The following is a 19,240-nucleotide window of genomic DNA, read 5'->3' on the forward strand; positions in this document are numbered from 1 at the left end:
CACAAAGGCATGGTAAAAACAAAGAGCAGGCTGAGGGCCAAAGTGTGGTTCCCAGGAATGGACGCAATGGTGGACCAAACAGTCTGGACTTGTACATAGTGTCAAGCAGCAGGACAACCTGACCGCCCTCACCCGATCATCACGGAGGAGAACACCAAAAGGCCGTGGGAATGTGTAAGCGCCGATTTTGGACACCTTCCGGACGGGCGCTATGCGCTGGTAATCATTGACGACTTCACAAAATATCCCGAAGTGGAAATCGTAGCAAGCCAGGCAGCCACGGAAGTCATCACCAAGTTCGAAAAAACCATTGCCACGCACGGAATATTTGAGGTAGTCAAAACCGACAATGGCCCACCTTTTCAGGGACAGGAGTTTGCGGACTACCTACAGAGCTGGGGAATCAACCACCGGAAAGTAACCCCCCGCTGGCCCCAAGCCAATGTTGAAGTGGAGAGATTCATGCGTACGCTCAACAAAACAATACGCATTGCACATGCAGACGGATCACCTGTGGAAAGAGCCATATACAGCTTCCTGAGAGAGTACAGGCAGACACCCCATCTCACTACCGTAGCAGCCCCAGGCCCAGCAACCATGGGCCGAGTAGTGAAGGACACTCTTCCAAACCACCCCGATTGGATCCCCGCTAGAGTGGATGTAGACAAGACCGTGGCAAACCGGACCCCATCCAATGATCAAGCCAGTGCCAGAAGAGGGGCTAGAGAATCGGACATCCAAGAAGGGGACAGCGTATTTGTCAAAGACCGATATCCAGGAAGCAAATTCCGGCTCCCGTTCGAGCACAAGCCCTGGACCGTTCTAAGCCGGACTGGCACCATGGTGACTGCACAGAGAGGATCAGAAGTTGTCACCAGGAACATTTCGTTCTTCAAAAAGGTACACCCCGGAGCACCAGATCGTCACACACCAGGTTACCTGCCAACCAGGCCCAGCCAGCAAACTGACGAAGATGAATATGAGCTACCAAGGCAGTACCCCACCGGAAATGAGAACCAAATGGACCTTGACACCCAGCCGATATTGGAGGCGCCGGGGGAGAGCTTGCCCAGCTCTCCCTTGCAGTCTCTGACAATTGGGGCGAGAGTAACACCGTCCGTGCCACTATCACGAGGGGAGCAATCCAGGTATGGTTTGCGCCGGAATCCAGCCCCGTCATCCCGGCTAGCTGATTTCATGGTGTGACCACCCAGAGACTGAAACCAAGAGACTGGTAACAGACCCTCGTTTTTTTCTATAATGCTGTTTGTATTTTTGTTCAAATAAAGGTTAGAAGGAATGTAATGTCCTGCGGCGCCGGGTAGCGGTCTAGCCTACCCGCGCCCCTCAGGACACGTAAGCGCGGGCGCGTGACGTAACGCGCCCGCTATTAAAATAAAGGAGGCGTGGCCGCGGAGTTAGTCCGGAGCCACGATCGAACCAACAACCGGCTCCGTGTATCATTCTGTGTTTATGCGCCGCTAAATAAAGCGCTAGCGCTATCACAAACACCACAAGCAGTGTCCTGTGATTTTAGGCAAATCACTTTAAATTCAAGCAGCGATCTGGGAGGGATGGTGGGGACGGGGTGAAAGAAGAGACGGCACAGGGTGAGCAGGCTGCCACAAGCAGGAAACAAGACGCTATGGGGAAAATGAAAATGGACACGTTGATAGAAGGTGCACAGCCTCTAAAGTAAAACAATAATTAAACCAGCGATGTAAATACCGATCGAAACATGAAGCACAGCGTCCGTGAAGTGTGCGGTGTTCTGATACACAAGCTGAGGCAAAGAAGAAACAAAATAGTGCGCACAATGGAATTTAGATAACTTGTGACTCGGCTCCGCCATAATTTCATTTTACAACTTTCAATCCAGTCAGCATTCCTCGGTGTGTGTGTGGGGGGTGTGGGTAGGCAGCACTGAGAGCTTGGAAGTTGGAAGTTCTCGGGTATTAAATACACAAATCTTTCATCAAGCCTGCGAAAATGCGAGGAGAGGTAGGCAAACACAACCAAGGGAGCCCGAGAGCGGAGGAGAAGAGCGAGCAGGCCAGCAAACAGCAGAAGAAGTGTGGCCACTGCGATTCCAGTCCATGCTGTGTAAAGGAGCTGTTCATAGTTCCTGAGCAGAAAGTGAAACAAGCTTTCACACGTGAAAAGAGAAAAAAAGTTCCTAACCAGAAAATGAAAAAAGCGGAAACAGACAAGTTCTGCGGCAGTACTCCAGAGCCCACAAAGTACTGCAAAAAGCACTGTAGGGTCGACTTGAAAAGGACTGAAAATAAGGAATGCGGAGCCGCCCCTGTGTTCTTGCTACTGATTTTGCCACCTCTGAGACCAGGGGTGACAAAGGCAGTGCCAGAGGTCACAAGGGTCGAGCCCGGGATAGCAGTTGCAGCTCCCGGAGACCCCTAAATGACACTCGTAACAGTCCCAGCGTCCTTACAACAATGCTGATGTTTCCAGAGGAGGAAACAGTGGGTCAGAGGCTGTGAGGAGCTGAACACATCATCTGAGGAAATATTAGGCCAGGGGGACCCTTAACTGCTGGCGCAACAGACTGGGGGACCCTTCAGCAGAAGGCTCCAAACCCTGCTCATGACTGTCCAGCGGAGACAAAATGAACTAGTTTTAAGCTTTGCACTCATGCGTTGCTTTGTTAACCATCAAGCTATGCTCTGAGGCTAAGCCGTATGACAGCCTCCAAAAATTTGGATCATATAGCACAAATACCTTTGTTTTTGTTTAAAAAGAAATGCTTTCTAGGGAGACATGATTGACGTGCTCTGCTTATTGTAACTACAGCAACGCCACCGGCTCGTACACATATTATATTGTAGTTGCATTTATGTAGCTCTTTAACAGTGGCGGCTCGCCAAGGGAGTTCTGAGGGGCAGTGGGCGGGGCCGGAGAGGGGCAGAGAGCGCAAGGTAAATAGTTTTATTTATTTAATTACTCACTTTACTCCTGTCCATTGTATGTCCGAGTCCACTACCCCTCGCCCCACAGCACTCCCTCGGCGAGCCGCCACTACTCTTTAAACAGCTGGAACTCTGACAGACTGGTGATAAGCTTCTTTGTAGGTTGTACTTGCTTGGAAGGATGTGGGTTTGTAGTTTGGTCTTTGTGGGAAGTTTTTTGGTATCTCGCATCACGACCAGAGTGATGCCGTTAATTAGTCATAAACCGCTGGGCTTGAGCATGAGTTGAACTGAAGTAGAGTGATGCGGTGCTGAATCTCTATATCTGGCACCACCAGAACCCCAGTTTGTGACTCAAGGAGTTTCTTTATTCCAAGAGAACTGATCAAGCCATGGCGACATCCACGTAAAGCGGGAGAGACACAGCATAAACACAAAGCACAATGCTTCTTTTTTGAGGTTACAAATGGCAAGGACTCTTTACATGAAGTGCACATGCTTTGGGTTATTTTTAGCGACACTGCAGACTTTATCCCTATCTTGTGTTGACAGCTGTGCTCCGCAGTACAAAGAGTAAGAAACTGGAAATAGTTATTTGTCACAAAGGCTATGTGGATAGCAGTGCTTTATTTGAGCAGGTGGTTTCCAGTGCTCAGCAATCGCACTTTATTGTCAATACCAGCTCTTATGACAGCCAGCCACATGGTGGTGATGTTTGTCTTATTTTTTAAGGAGCACAACAGCTGTTTAATGATTAACTACACATTCAAATCACTAATACCTGTCATCTAAAGCTACAAGAATAGCTTGGGCGGCAAGCTTGAATCATTTTAATGTATATTTAAGCTCTGAATTGTCACACTTGTATGAGTTTGAAGGCTAGTCGTGCTGGATCTGTCATTGGCAGTGCTAGTGGGAGCAATGGGTGGTGCATGCTGCAGTGGCCTCAGGACAAGGACCCTGGCACTACTTGTTTTCCCCCGCAAATTATGCACTGGTGGATAGAGGTCTGCCTCACGTTCATACATGTACTCTGGTCACTGATATGCGATAATGATGCGACATTTTCCTTGACTGCTAAATGTAAGATTGTGCTTTGACATCAAGTTTAATCAGCATCACATTATAAGCATCAGGTGATGCACTGAATGGCCCTTACTGAAAAAGACAGAAAGCACTTCAACACCTGGATATAGTGATATTATTTGTATGTGTGACTCCGGGCTGACATAGCTTTTACTTTAAATAGATTCACCCTAGGCTTACATGGCTTCTGTAGTGAAGAGGATTTAAGAGCATTTAAGTTTAAGTGAAATGAAACATTCACGGTCTGTTTCCACATTTTGAGTAAATCCGATTGAGTATGGCCGACAGGAGACACCAGGTGAATGGGGATTATGAGTTGTGTGGGAAGACCGCGCAAGCAAGATTTTTCTCTGCACACATTTCAAGTGAGGGAAAACGGTAACATTTGCACTGATCAAAGCGCACAGAATGGGAGCAGACATACAAAATTTGGTTTGCAAACAATCCGTAGCATAGTTTTTAGTTCTCACCTACAAGACCGCTTTATGTTGCCTGTAGGCGAAAGCCTATTGTCGAACATACCAAAAATGCACGATGGGCTTAGAGTCTGCCCATTGCTTCATATTAGTTGGCTTTACTGTCACTGTCACATGCTTGCTTTTTATTCCATTTCAAATTTTTAATTTTAGCTGACACCAACCCATTCAAGACAAGCATTGGTGTCTGGCGGCGCTATATAGATGACATTTTTCTAATTTGGAATAGTGACAAGGAAATTCTAAATTCATTTCTACATTGGTTGAACAATAACTGTGACAACTTACAGTTTACTCTCTCACATCACAAAACTGAGATACCATTTCTTGATCTCACGATTTACCATGAGGCAGGCGAATTACTAACTCGCCTATACAGGAAACCGACTGAACGGAATACCTTACTAAGATACGACAGTAACCACCCCAAAGCTCTCAAAGATTCCCTCCCTTACTCGCAGTTCCTTCGGATTAGACGGAACTGCTCTTCAAAGACTGATTACTTCAGGGAAGCAGGTGTACTTTGCTCGAAACTCAAAACACGAGGTTATCCAAACAGAATAGTAAGAAATGCCTCAAAACGAGCGTGGTACTGTCCGAGGGAGGTGCTACTCCAACCTAAGACTAGGCCGAGTTCAGAGAGAATAGCCTGTGTTACAACCTTCTCTCCAATTTCAAACAAAATCAGAAAAACAATTCTCCGTTACTGGCCAACCCTCAACTCAGGACTACTAACGTTTGACAAACCTTTGTTTGCTTTCAAAAAAAGTAGAAACATAAAAGACCATCTTGTCCGTGCAGCCCTCCCTGCACCACCTTCAAACAGCACTATTGAGTCGAACTGGGGACTGCCACCGTTGAGAGGTCATGTTAAATGTGGAAATTGTATTGTTTGCGATCTGACACTTGAGGGGCGCACTTTTAGTCACAATAACATCACAACCCACATGAAAGATTTCACGAACTGTAACAGTTGCAATGCGATTTATGCTATTGTATGCCCTTGCCCTCTAATGTATGTGGGGCAAACGACACAAAAAATAAAGACCAGAATAAGCCAACATCGGAGCCGCATACGCTGTGGAACCCTGAACGCCCCATTGGTTGAACATTTTGCCAACATGACCCACACAGCGGACGACTTGAAATGGACCATCCTGAAAACTGTCAAATTACCACAGAGAGGTGGTAATTTGCAACAACTGCTCAACAGGGAGGAACTAAAATCCATTATACAATTCAACACAATTCATACAGGTCTCAATCGAAGCGAGGACTGGACAGCATTGCTGTGATTGATAAATATGTTCCAGGAACAAAAGAGTGGGAAGTAAAGAAAAATCTTTTTGATTAAAAATCTTTTTGATTACAAATACGTCATGTGTAAAGATGGAATGACCACAACGTGATGATGAGACATCCTGGGTACAATCTGACATCTGGGTTCGATAAATGATAACAATTGTTTTTTTAAATAACCAGTCACTTTGTCACAACAGTCACTTTTGTCTTGCCACATTGTCACTATCAACGTTTTTTAGTCCATGCACCCTCACAGCCCTTTGACTATTCCATCCTACCCTCCACTCCAAGATGGCTGCTACCTAAGCGCCATAGCCGTTCCAAGATGGCACCCACACTAATCAACACGTGACCAGGGTTAAAGTATACAACCGGCTCTAGTGGACATGTCCCTACACTGAAACCGGCATTGTCGGAGTACCCCCGGGAGAGGCGAGTCACATCATGACTAAGTAAGTAATGCGGTATTGACAGCAGGCTTCGTGGGCCCCTTATCGAGTCACTCGTTATGTTGACTCTCCACGCGCTTAGCTGACTCTCCACTTTTTGTTGCAGCGCGTGATTTCCACATTGTTGGACCCCAGGGCGAGGCAAGCCACATTTGTGACTTCGTAAGTAGTTTTCCAATTTAAAGTCACATCCAGTATTGGCCCCCGCCCTAAGCCTCGCACTGAGCCGAGTGTCCTTTCTTTCTTTATTACAGCGCACACTTGTCACATTGTTGACTCCCGGAGTATATGGCCACTGGTGCCTTTAATTTTGTATTCCGGCCCTCGCTCGCATACAGAGGGAGAAAGGTAACCGCCCACCGCTCCTGCTCGGAACCGCTCTGCCTTAGCTTCCAATATCCCACCTCATTCCTTGACACATTTTTTGCTTTCAGTGCGGCCACCCGACTCAAACACAGACGGGCGCTGAGATTTTAACCACCGAAATAACACATTGACTGAACCCCACCTAAGACCTCGTGGACACACAACCGCTTGGTATGTCTCAGTTTGTGCATGTGATGTATGCTTCACTGTCCCTAAAAAAAAGGTAGATTTCCCAATAACAGGTTTATTATTGTATCCTTAGCCTGGCGCTACCACTTCCGCCTATTCCTAGAAGTTAAAGAAACCTCCATTGTGAGGCTTCCCCTCGCACCATAGAGGTATGGTTTATTTCTCCATTCTAACTAACTAGTCCCACCAGGCTAATCCTTTTCCGATTAAAAAGACAAAGTAGTAAAATAATGCAACTTTGCACTATCACTGCACTCTCTTTAGACCATTAGACGAACTGAACAATCACTTTCACCACACAGTCCTTTAGACGCATCCAGTTCACGCATGCCACTGCGATTCCGAATATTGTGACAATAGCAATGTTAAGCTCTTCTACCTGGCACAAACACCGTGCACTGGTTTACACACTGCGTTTTCGAATGTGTTACAACGTGGGCAGTTAATTCTTAAACTACTCCTTAGCGGTTAAAAGATCTTTAAAGAATTTTTCTTTCTTTGTGTTTTCTCCTAAACAGGCTTATCTCATTCAGGCATGTTCTGTTATTGCATAAGTCCTGATGATGATCCCATGCATCTAGTTGAGCTATAGGGATCGAAACGTCGACACCCAAGAGTGGGTTGACACTTACATTATTGTTTAATAAGCTTGTGTACATTCCACTCCAGGCGACACTGTTATTGATCCTTGAATTTTCTGCAGTGCCCTGTCCTTGCTCTCTTTCCTTGCCTGAAAAACACCCCTTTTTTTCACCCTACCTCTATCTTCCCTTTCCTCTGTCGGTACGGCACAGGCTTGTGTCATGTTATTATTGTACTGTATATTTGACATTGATTTTTGAGAATAAATTCCTGTCCCGGCTGGTTCAGGATATCTTAAGCCGTATAGTTTCCATTGTGTTCCTATACTACATTGTACATATGTTGAATAAGCTAGGCACCATTGTTTCCTATAACGATGCTTTTTATTCCATGGCTTACCTTCCTCTTCTTGTGTATGTCCCTCCACAGGACAATAGCCTCTTTACCATCCTTTCGATTAGCAGACCTGTGTACTGCCATTCCTCACATTTAGGGAGCCACTTTTCAGGTCAAAGCCTTCTTGGGGACATTTGGAAAGCTTCCCTGGGAATGCATTACACCCATTGCTTACCATTGGCTTTGGGTTATGTAACTCACAGTTGCTTGCTTTCTATTTGCTGGCATTATTTGTTTTAGGCTGTCCAGTATGTCTTTGTTCCTCCCGCAAAGTATAGCCTGTTTACTGTATTTTTCCACAAATGCTCACTTTCTGTAATCAGGCCTTTACATTTTGTTCTTACCTTGTAAGATTTGCTGTGAATTGAAAGACAGAGGTCGAAAGTGAGTTTCTGTCTTCCGAGGAAGCTTGGTGTTTACTTGTTTTTCTTTGACTTCAAAGTGAGAGGATTTATGTGATATTCATGCTGGATAACAGGGGTTGCTGGAGGAATGCTGTACGATGTTACTTTTTTTTTTAGTACACAACAAAATGTAAATGCCTGTTAATTAACTGGTCAAATATTTCTCAATATATCAGAATTAAGAAAGCACTAAAGAAACAATTTTTTTTATTCTGAAGTTTAGTGGAAGCAGATATTGTAATACAATCAAACAAATCAATACACTAGGTGTCAGCCTTTTTCCACAGATTATCTTTGTGCGCTGTATAATTTATCAGTAACATTTTATGTCTGTGCAATTGTAAAGGTCATTTCAATTGAAAATGTGCTATCTGTAATGGCAGATTACAACACTCTACAATACTCTACTCCACTCTCTGCACAATGCAGCAATGAGAGGGCAGTGTTTTTCCATATCTCTAAAGCTCTGTGAATTAAATATCTGAAAAATCTCTGACATGTCGATTTTCAGTACGAACAGGTGCAGAAAAATGTATATATGTATCCCAGTAAAAAAACAGAACAACATGTTCCGACTGTATTTCACTCTCCTAACCCAACTTCCTTGTCTTCCAGCTCCCTGCACCGGAAGCAGTTTCTTTTGTCACAGCAACATGTGCATCAATAATTCCTTGGTCTGCAACGGAGTTCAAAACTGTGCATACCCCTGGGATGAAAACCACTGCAAAGGTAAACCCTGTGTGTGCCTACCAGCGTACAGGACATATCTCTGTCCACTTACCACCATTACGAGTTGAGCTACAAATACCCACATTTTGCCGCCTTTTGAAATTACCGACCCAAATCAGTAAACCTAAGGAAAGATAATGGAAAACTCCTGGGCATGTATTTTGGTGAATAACAAACAGAGATCAGTATTACTGCAGATCTTGTGATCCTGACTCAGCTGATAACTCAAATAAAGGGCTAATCAGAATTACCTAAGAATTTCTAAGGAGCCACTGAGAGGTACCTAACCTCTTCTTATGGTAGTGCCATTCCTGCTGGCGAGGTTTTAACCTGAAACACATAAATCTAGCTGAGCATGTATTAGATCTGTCACTGTACCTGCAATATGTCACACTGTCCCTTTAAAAGGCAGGCTCAACCCATCCCAGCTGTTATCACACTTCAAGTGATGTGTAATCGAATGGGCCTTGCAAGGGCTTGTTCAGTACCAGTGTAGCCCCAATTCGATTAAAAACCTCATTTCAAAATGTTCTAGGCTTTATATAGGTGTAATAAACAACCCTTCTTATCTGGCTTAGGTATTAGGAATGTTAAAAAATATACGTACATTTAACTGTTCCCCTTTTAGAAATATGTTTTTGTTACTGTCCGATGTTGTATGGGATAACGCCTCATATGTTCTTACCAAAGAGGAAAAGTAACATTTTTTTTTCCTTCTCACGATTTTTGTTATTGCTTTTTGTGCATTAGGTTCATGAGCTCATCCAACAAGCTGGATTTTTAAAATGGCAGTATTACACTAAAGTGACTTATTGGTGTAGTTAATACCTATTAAATAGTTTGATTGGTTGCAATGAGCACACACAGGGACAGCATTGTCTTCTGTTATTGAAGAAGGAATCTGAAAGCTCAATACCTTCTTCACATTGATATACAGAAAATGGCGGTAAGGACCTCATGGCCCGTCTAGGCTGCCGAACTCGCTGCTTCTTGCAATATGCTAGACCAATGAGACATCAGCTCTACCCTTGCTCGGACTCTGTGGTTATTCTCATGTCCCTTGATCAGGTCTGCTTAGAATCATTTACTGTTTTTTTCCCTATCGGACTTCAGCCGAAAAGCTCTTATTCTCCGACTGTCCAATCTCCTAGTGAGAACCGCATTTTCAAACGGAAAACTAGCTGAAGATAGTAACTCCATCCGAGTTCTCAAGGTATATGGTTTGAACTTTTAAGGAGATTGAAGAATCCTGGTGTGACAGATTGGGGGCTGTCCAACATAGATCCACAATGGGCAGATCCAACCCCGATTTCCAGAGCAGTCGTATAGAATTGACTTACACACAATCAGTCTGCATAAAAATATTTTAACGAAACTCGCCCTTTATGTTGATGGCCCCATGACATTATATAATTTATTTGGGAATTCAGCTCATCCCGTCCCTTCTCATCCCTTCTCAGTAGACATCAGTGCTTCTCCCTCTTCATTTTCACACGTTTCTGAAAGCCGAGACATAGCTCAACTGTTTTGTGCCATTTATCGATCCTCTATTAGTGGCGCAACACAGACCTCTGCGCACCTGCGGTGCAGGGGGGCCCCAAGCCTTTAAGGGCCAACAAATACTTTAGTGGTGCCCCATTGAGCCCAAAGTCAATGTAAGCGTGCAGGGGCGGCTCTAGGCTCACAGCGGCCCTGGGCAGGGAGCGTAGGTAGGGGGCCCTGGAGGAACGCAGGCGGGGAGGCCAGTGAAGAGGGGGGTGGGGGGGGGGGGGGTTCAGGGGGTTTGGAAGTGGAACAGAGCCGGAGGCCGGCAAATCCCTGCCAGGGGCCGCCACGCAATGATGTATCCATCCTCAGAGGATTATTATATTAAGGATATATATTGGTGTGGTGGCCCCTGGGGTTTGGCTGCCCTGTGCAGGTGCACGGCTTGCACATGCCTAAGGCTGCCCCTGAAGCGTGTGAGATGCAGCAGACTCAGCGGGTTCCTCCTCAGATTCTGCAGAGGGATGTATTATTTTACATTACACAACTGTCCTCTATCATTGAACGGCTCTTTTTTGGGGGGAGTTTTATATAGCGCAAACTCAACCCAAAGTTATCATAGCTCTTTACGTGAGCACCAGTTGCTTTACAGATGGACACACTGATTTTGTTAGGTATCTGGAGATTAGGTGATTTACCCAGAACCCCAGGATGTTGAGCGTCCCTGCCGAGTCTCGACTCCAGTTACCCATCTTCGAGGTCGACCGTTTGTATCAACGCTCAGAAGACAGAATCTGGAGCACTCTAGTTTGGTTGATGACAATTAATCAACTATCAGGCGCAGCAAGAGTGTTTTTTATGCCCCAAAGTAACATCAGATTAAATAATGGGACAAGTCAGTTGTAGAAAAATATGTATGTATGGTCGGGATTTTAGAAGTATCTGTTTTGAGTCAAAAGGGCCAATACATGAAAGCCTTTTGGAGTATGTAACGTGGTTCTCCTATTGTAATATTTTGTGTACTGCCTCATGCCTTTGTGTATTGGCCCCAAAACATCTGAAATGGGAATGGAATGAGAATATTATAGCAGTATGCGTACACAATCAGTACAAATAGAAAGATCTGTATCTACTTTGCGCGTTTCTTCATAGGGAGTTTGATATTTTTGGGCCTGATTCACATAGTCAAGTAGGAGTATGTAAGAGTACACCTACAGTACTACTCCTGTACTTAAAAATGATATTCTTGTTCGGTCTGCTATGTTTAGTGTGTATGCCTTTTCTTCCAGTCTATATTTTCACTATTATCGAACCTAGAAACACCTAGATTTGCATTGATTTACGACTGTCATTATTTGCATATATGCATTTATATAGACTAATAAAGAGCATGTCTAGCTACCAAACAACCAATAGCTATAAATAGTTTACTTTCGCCGTTCTTTACTGCAAAACCTGAGAGCAAAGTTCTAGATTTGCTATGCATTGCGCCAGGTGTTCAAGTGATGTGACAGTACATGATGCAAAGCAACGCAAGCTTAGTATAGAATTCTTGTGCAAAATATAGGTAATAGGCAAGCTGTTGCCAAGGATGATGGGGATCATCTAAATTCAGATTAAAATTTTCATCTACATTTCGAGTACAGGCCTAATTAAGTTTGAAAAGACAGACTCGATCTAGATAGCGCGTTGTGTATAGCTCATACCAAGAACCAGAGGTTGGATCTGTTCTAGCTGCAGCAAATAGACCTGATGTTGCTATAGAGAATAAGGGTAATTTAATTTCAGATTAATATACTCCTCTAGCCTTAGATGATAGGCCTAATCTAGACGTGTAGGAATGGCTTGGTCCAGATCCAGAGGATAGGTTTAACCAAGCTTCAGAGTATGGATATGTTCTAGCTCTAACAAATAGACCTCACCTTTCTTAAGAGGACAGACCTTTTCCTTCTACCTAGCGTAGACTTAGTTTTGTTTCAGAGAAAAGATCTGATCTCCCTTCATTACCCACCTCATAGGTCCTCCTAGTCCCAGTCATTACATAATGAGGTGGTCTCACCTCCCGACAGGCACTCTAACACACTAGTATTTTTTTTATTTCCATAGATTAAAGTAATGCTTGCTAGTAACAAGACCAGACACAACAGAAGAGTGGGGAGGGTGGGGACCTTACTGGGACAAAGGAGGACGTTAATCGGGGTAATGAAGATTACTGGTAAGTAATGGGACATTATATGGGTCTGATCTAAGTTTAGAAGCTAAGCTTGGCCTAGTTTTAGGAGATAGGCCTTCAGGTGACTCACCTAGTCTAATTTCAGGAAACTGCTTTAATAGAATAAACGTGTTCTAGCCTGATGAGATTTTGAGGTTATTACCTCAAGTCATAGGGCTGACATAGCTTCAAAGAATAAACCTGGTGTAGTTTCAGAGGACGAGCATGATTTCTCTGTAGAACACAGTCTGATCTTTGTTTGGGTGAAAGTGCAGGCCTCACTTCAGGGCAAAGGATGTAGCTTTAGAGGAAATGCCCTATCCTCCTTTAAAAGCATTTTACTAAGAAATAGGCAACGGTTTGCTGTGATTAGTCAAGCAGTGACCTTAAAGATTACCCGTTGTCTCGAATAAGCCTCCATGAAGACCTTGCCAGTAAGGAGCTGTGCCTGATGAGATAACAGCTTACATTGAGCAGTTGGTGAAGCCATTGCTTGGCAGAAGCCAGTTTCTGTTTATTCTTCTACCAAGATCTCGTTCTTTTGCAGGTGTTTTTATCAGTCACCTTCTTTGCTGCATAAATTACAGACAAAGTATTAAAGAAGAGATCTCATCAGTAAAGTAATTATATTTCCCTGCGACGTACACTTACTTACGTTTTTATGACGCAGTCTTTTTGTATCCCTGATAGTCTATGATCAGTAGTTCAGAAATTTGAATCCCACATTGTCTAAAACGCACTGTATGATAGGAGAAATTGCTTGGGGTTGCCACGGGGCAACCGGCATTGTGAAGGTTGCCACCAAAGCTGCCTGACATACTGAAGTGCAGCAAATTCATGGTTCCTCAGCAAGGGATATGACTGTAAATTTCAAAGTTTGCAATCTGCAGAATATTTTGCACCAGGAAACTCTCCTTCCAGGCAGACGGATATGAGCAAAGTCTCACAGTGCAATGTTTGTGTGCTTTAAAAAAAAATAACATCAAAAAGTATTGTCGCACATGCAGCATAAGGTTTAGACAGATGAAATGCCCTCTTTGGCAATGGCTACTATTACTGACGCATTATATTTCTCCTTGAAGATTCTGCTCCGTTCCCTACTGGTGGCTAAGAATAGAACATTCTCGAACCAAGGGCCTCAGGGAAAGCAGCCTGGGATCACCTGTTGTCGGCTCTTTGATGTACACTACTAAGATTTAAATTGTTGAGCAAATTGAAATAAGATGGGTTTCTGGAATCAATTTCCAGCACTTACATGGCTAAAGGGCCGCTATTTCTGGAATTTTCATTGAAGAATATCCTTGAAAGGTGCACTTTTTTGATATTGCAGCATCACAGGCGCGGTGCTGCCCCATTGCTTAGGTAACACCGAAAAAAAGCCATTTGTGGCGATTATTCATACGTTCACAGTCAGAAAGCGCAAACCCCATCCCCTCTCACTCTATTAAGCGCCGGAAATCTATCGAAAACTTGTGATGAAAATAAAGTTTCTTCTTAGTTTACATCACAAGATCAGGTACATTTAGATTTAATCTGACTTAATTAGTTTTTTTTAAATATCTGGAGTCTCTGGGAGTCAGGCGAATCTTCTTTGGCCCTGTTTATGACTCTTTGCAGGGCAGCAGCAGGCCTGAACCTCATGAAGATGCTCATGGGAGGATTCACTGGTGTTTGCTCAAGTGGCAGTGCATCTTGAAAAAGCATGGGGCATCACAGGAAGCCCAAAGCATCCTAATATGTTCTGCAATTCAGATATCATTAAAATTGCCCCTAATAAAATCATGGCGGAGGAATAAGGAAAGTCCACCAATTTTCCCCATTATCCCTGATCATCCAGTTTCCTCTTTTATTAGCTAAGTTTGAAGGGCCCTGAATTCTAGGAGAACTTCCCCAAACTGGTGATTATGTACCCCATAGGCAGAGCCTTGCTCTGTCCCAAGACAGATGGAAACCTAAGTTATTCCACGGTGTGATTTTGCGGGTTAGTCCCTTCTAGTCTTGTGCACAGGTTCTGGTAGGTGGCAGCTTTTACATAGCTTTTGATTCGCAGTAGCTGTTTTAAAGGTTATGCCTATAGGCCTTCTCATGTAAATGAAGTCCGGTTATCAAGGGTAAACATGACAATGTCATGTTTATTTATATTAATGAATGTGAATGTTCATGAACGTTAACTTGGCTCCTATACAATAATACTTACGAATATCTAAACGCGTGCTGGTGGAAGACTTATCGTGATGGGCTTCAGTTCACCTTTCGTTAGAGTTCCCTCAGATGATCACAAACATATTTTAAGTAGGAACAATGACTGTAAGCTGGAGGATGGGGGCTGCTCACTGAGGAACAATAAGCCCCATCCCAACCACCAGTTCCTTTTTCACTCTATGCTTGTTTTGTCTCCAGGTCCTGTCTGAGGAGATACACAATGGGTCCCACCAGTGCAGGGCCAGACTGGCTGCAGCGTAGCGGTCGTTTTTGGACCTGTGGGGGCAGTTTTTGTTACTGGGGGCTGGTTTTGCAGCAGTGCTGAAATATCGGCCTCCTGTAACAAAAGAAGCAGCAGTGTTTCGCACCAGCAACCCCCATAACACCCCACGGTCTGACTAAATTGCCAGGGCTGGTTTGCATTCTCAGTCCGTCCCTGCACCAGAGCAGGAGTCAGGAGGATACACTTGTCTGGTGAGGCGCAGGCATGAGCACCCAAGTGCATTTTGGGAACAAAGCGAAGGCCTGTCTTACCTAGCATTGCTTCTGAGAAGGTAAAACCTGCTCTGACCTCAGTGGAGTCAGTGTTTTCGAATTTTATGTGTGAATTGAGAGGTCCGCAATAATTTATTTTCTCGTTTACTTATGTGTTGCATGGTACTGGCAGGTGGAAAGCAGCTCTGGGCATGTGGTAAATGTGAGCTCGCAGGTAGGTGTAAGGAGGGGTAGTGGAAGGGGGATTGGGAGAGTAGGGGGTGGAGAAATGGTGCTCTGACAGGGAGCAGCACTAAATGCGTCCTCCTTGCCGCCAAAAAATGCTTGGGCAGGGATGGGGTAAATCCTTAGCTGCTATTGAACCTAAAGCTTCATACAATGTTATGACCAGAGGTATCAGCAGGTAAAGTCTGGTCCTGGCGTTCCCACACCCAGGAAAATCAGGGGTCGGAACACCAGGCCCGTCGTGATCAGGTGGAGCAGTGTCCCACCTAGAGACGCTGCTCCACCTGAATTGTAATAAGGCCATAAGAGATGAGTGTGTTAAGAGCATGAGAGATGAGGTGCAGAACGGAGCGAGTAGTTTGAAGGATGTATGTGCAGATCATGTTGCAAAAAGATTTAAAAATAAAAGAAATAAAGAGCGGGCATGGAGGTGCCAGCAGACCTCGCGCGAACGAAGCCTTTCTTTTTCTTATTTTTGTCCTGATGCACATCACCAAGCAACATTGAGTCCTGAGAACTTCTGTGCCGCAAGGGGTACATCTTATTAGCCTGATTCCCTGAGTTACCTTGGCCAGCCATGAACTGGAAGTTAGTTGGGTTAGGTATAAATCTACTGGCCAGAGGAAACATTGCACTGCATGCCACCTCAGACCTTCTGTCAGCCAGTGGACATTAACTGATTGAGCCGAAAAACAATAACAAAATCCTAAGGTGTTTTAGGCTATCAAGATGCATACCTAAACTATACATTTGAACGCATATAATATTTATATATCAGTTGTCATAATTATCTGGTGATTCATCAACAAGTGGATACAGATCTGAACTCTTGCCAATAGAATCAGGGAGAATATCAACATGCATGCCCACACTTGCCACAATTAGGTGTGACACCATAAATAATTATAAGAGCACATACTTCAATCTGGCTAACCATAAGTCACCACTAGTACGACAAATGGCCTTCCAGAACTCTTACAGTGCTGGACTTTTAGCAAACATGTGCTCATTGTTAGGCCTGGGTGGAGTTCGTAAATTGACAGAAAAACTCTACTGCACTCTGTGGACTTCCGCAAGCGGTGGAGTGAGGTAGGTCATACTGCTTTCTCTGATTTTTAGAGCTGGACGTTTTATCCTGTGCTGTAAAATCATCACAAATGGCACCATATGCAGTGCAAGAGGGCGCTGCTTCTTTCTGCCGCTCGAGTAGATGTTTCACTCGAGCAGCAGCTTCCTCAACATGAGCGGCAGGTTTCTCAACGCAAGAAGTTGTGACCTGCTTCGACCACCCGCGTCGAGAAATCTTGTGGGGGTGGTCTAGCGTTGGATTTTCCTCGCTTGCCAACTTACCGTTGGTGAGCCGCGAGAGAGGAAGAACTCTGCTCTGCTACGCAGAGGTTTTTTTAACTCCACACTCTCCCCGGAGTGGGAAAAACTCCACAAACTCCACGAGCAGAGTTTAACGCCCAGGCCTACTGATCATACACCATCATTCTGTGACATCTGGCACTGGTTACACGAAATATAGGATTAGCTTTATCTCTTTTGATTGGCGACCAACAGAGCCTGTTGACAATAGAAGTGTATTCTGTGTAGGTGAGTTGATTGTATACCAAAAACAGACTTACAGATATTCGTCTGATTGCTGCAGCTCTGCATTTCAAAAGCAGTCCAACCACAGCCGCCATGATGCCTTTTCTGTTTCCAGAAAGCAGTCCTATATCTTTGCCAGCTCTTGAAAGCAACCTTCCGGAAAAAAGGAGCATCAAGGATCAAAAGAATGAACAAGTAAATCAGGCAGGAAGAAAAAGCAGACCAAAAAGAAAAAATAAACTTTAAGGACGTCATAAATGACAAGCACATCAGCCAACAAGACGTAACACAACATACCATGGATTCCCAGGGTTGCAACTGTGCTACTGCTGCTAAAAAACTAATAATGAGTCTCTTTCCTAGTGTACCTATTTACCTGTCTCTCAATTCACTTTCTTATCCAAAATAGAGGCTCCAGTGCAGGAAGTTTCATCAACTTAAAAGCCTGTTGATCGTTTTGAATGAGGCCTTGAACATTGGATTTTATAGAAACTGCCTTAACTCGTTTTCAGTTGTATATCCGTGGCCTATCGCACTCCCCACTGATCTATCCTTATACTCCAAAAATGCTCAGATGCAATTTGACACAGTTAATTACCCCCAAGCTAGCTACACTGCCAATCACCATGCTCAGATGATATTCAATTCTTTTAGTTTTCTACCTTGATCTCTAACTTACAGACATTCATCTCTGATTTCCTTACAGTAATCTGTCAATAATAACTATTAACTCTTATATTAATTTCTTTAAAACTGCAAGTGTCTGTTTTCCAGTCTTTTCTTCCCCAAGATCACTGAAGTACACTTCTTCCAAGGAGTCGTGCACTTGGAGTCTTACATAGCGGCAACAGCAACCTCCGTCAGGATTCAGGCCCTCATCATAAGAAAATTAGACCATCTTCTTCTTTTCATGACAGCCGAAACCATTATTGATTATTTTATGAAGGCAACATTAGAATCTTGAAGTAGCATAATCTGGGATTACCCTTTTAAACCTTCTCCCAACCAGATACATTTATTAACCTTGTCGCCTTTTTGAGCAAACTCCATTCTCCCACATTTGTCTCTAAATCGATTATTTATGGGGCAAACATAGGGCTTAGTTTAAACTTTTGACCCTGGCCTTTGAAGAGATCGATCAAACCCCCTTGATACCTATCACAAATCCTAATGCATTAGGCGTTTGCTTGCAATCTTAGCTTAACAAATATCTCCATCCCACAACCAAACATCTATGCACTGCAGCTACATTCTTTATCACCAGCTCAACAAACCTTGGTCCATTGCAGGTTCTTCAAAGAATGTCTGTCCTTTATGTAAAACTGTGCTGATAGTTAATACTGAGGATAGGGTTTCATTACCTACGCCAAGAAAAAAGTCACACCACTTCTATCTTTTCATCTTCCCACAGAAAGGCATTCAGTTCAACTCTAAAAAATCATGGGTTCGTCTTCTTCTGAAAAAACCTAATAATAACCCCAATACTCTGCAAGTTACAGACCTACCATTTATTTCTTAGACCATGGGAAAGAAGAGATGGGAACACTGGGGGCTCATTTACAAGAAAGCTGCTGTGTAGGAGGCCACCACTCAGGATTTCGACCTAAATGAAGCACATCTCCCTACTACTGTTCTTAGACCTATCTGCGGCTTTCAACACTATTCACCACACTATGGGTATAAGTTCAAGCCCCTAGCGCGACCAGAGCATCACTTTTTTTCACGCTCCGGTGGAGTTATGCCCTGCACCATATTTCTAAAGTGACGTTAATCCACTTTTTGTGGCTTAACCCCACTATGTAAATGTGCTACCTTTTCGCTTAGGTATCTGTGCGAAAGGTGCGTGCAATGGGTATTGCTGTGGGTCTTTCATCGCAACACCCGTTGTTTTTTGATGCTGCCCCAGATTTAAAAGGAGGTGTAAATCTGGAGCAGTGCTATGCAAGAGCAGGCGTTAGAATGACGCAACGAGGAGAAATACTTTTTTTCTCCTTGATTTTGCTTTTTCAATGTGTGCTGAATTCTGCAGCACACATAGGAGTAACAAATTGCCATTATGGATTGTTTATGTGCAGGAAGGGACACCTTCCTGCACATAGTCATTCCCTGCAGTGCAGGTACCCTT

The 19,240-nt window shown here is 44.0% G+C and overlaps 1 protein-coding gene across 1 annotated transcript in view; it reads left to right on the forward strand.

Annotated features, from left to right (window-relative positions):
* Positions 1-19,240, forward strand: part of NETO2 (neuropilin and tolloid like 2) — a 364,319-nt gene that overhangs the window by 337,861 nt on the left and 7,218 nt on the right. Inside the window, exon 8 of the mRNA XM_086945126.1 lies at positions 8,790-8,903. Coding sequence (XP_086801252.1) covers positions 8,790-8,903 — 114 coding nt within the window. The remainder of the gene's footprint in view (positions 1-8,789; positions 8,904-19,240) is intronic.

The sequence above is a fragment of the Lissotriton vulgaris genome, chromosome 12, assembly GCF_964263255.1.
Source record: "Lissotriton vulgaris chromosome 12, aLisVul1.2, whole genome shotgun sequence".
Lineage (NCBI taxonomy): Eukaryota > Metazoa > Chordata > Amphibia > Caudata > Salamandridae > Lissotriton > Lissotriton vulgaris.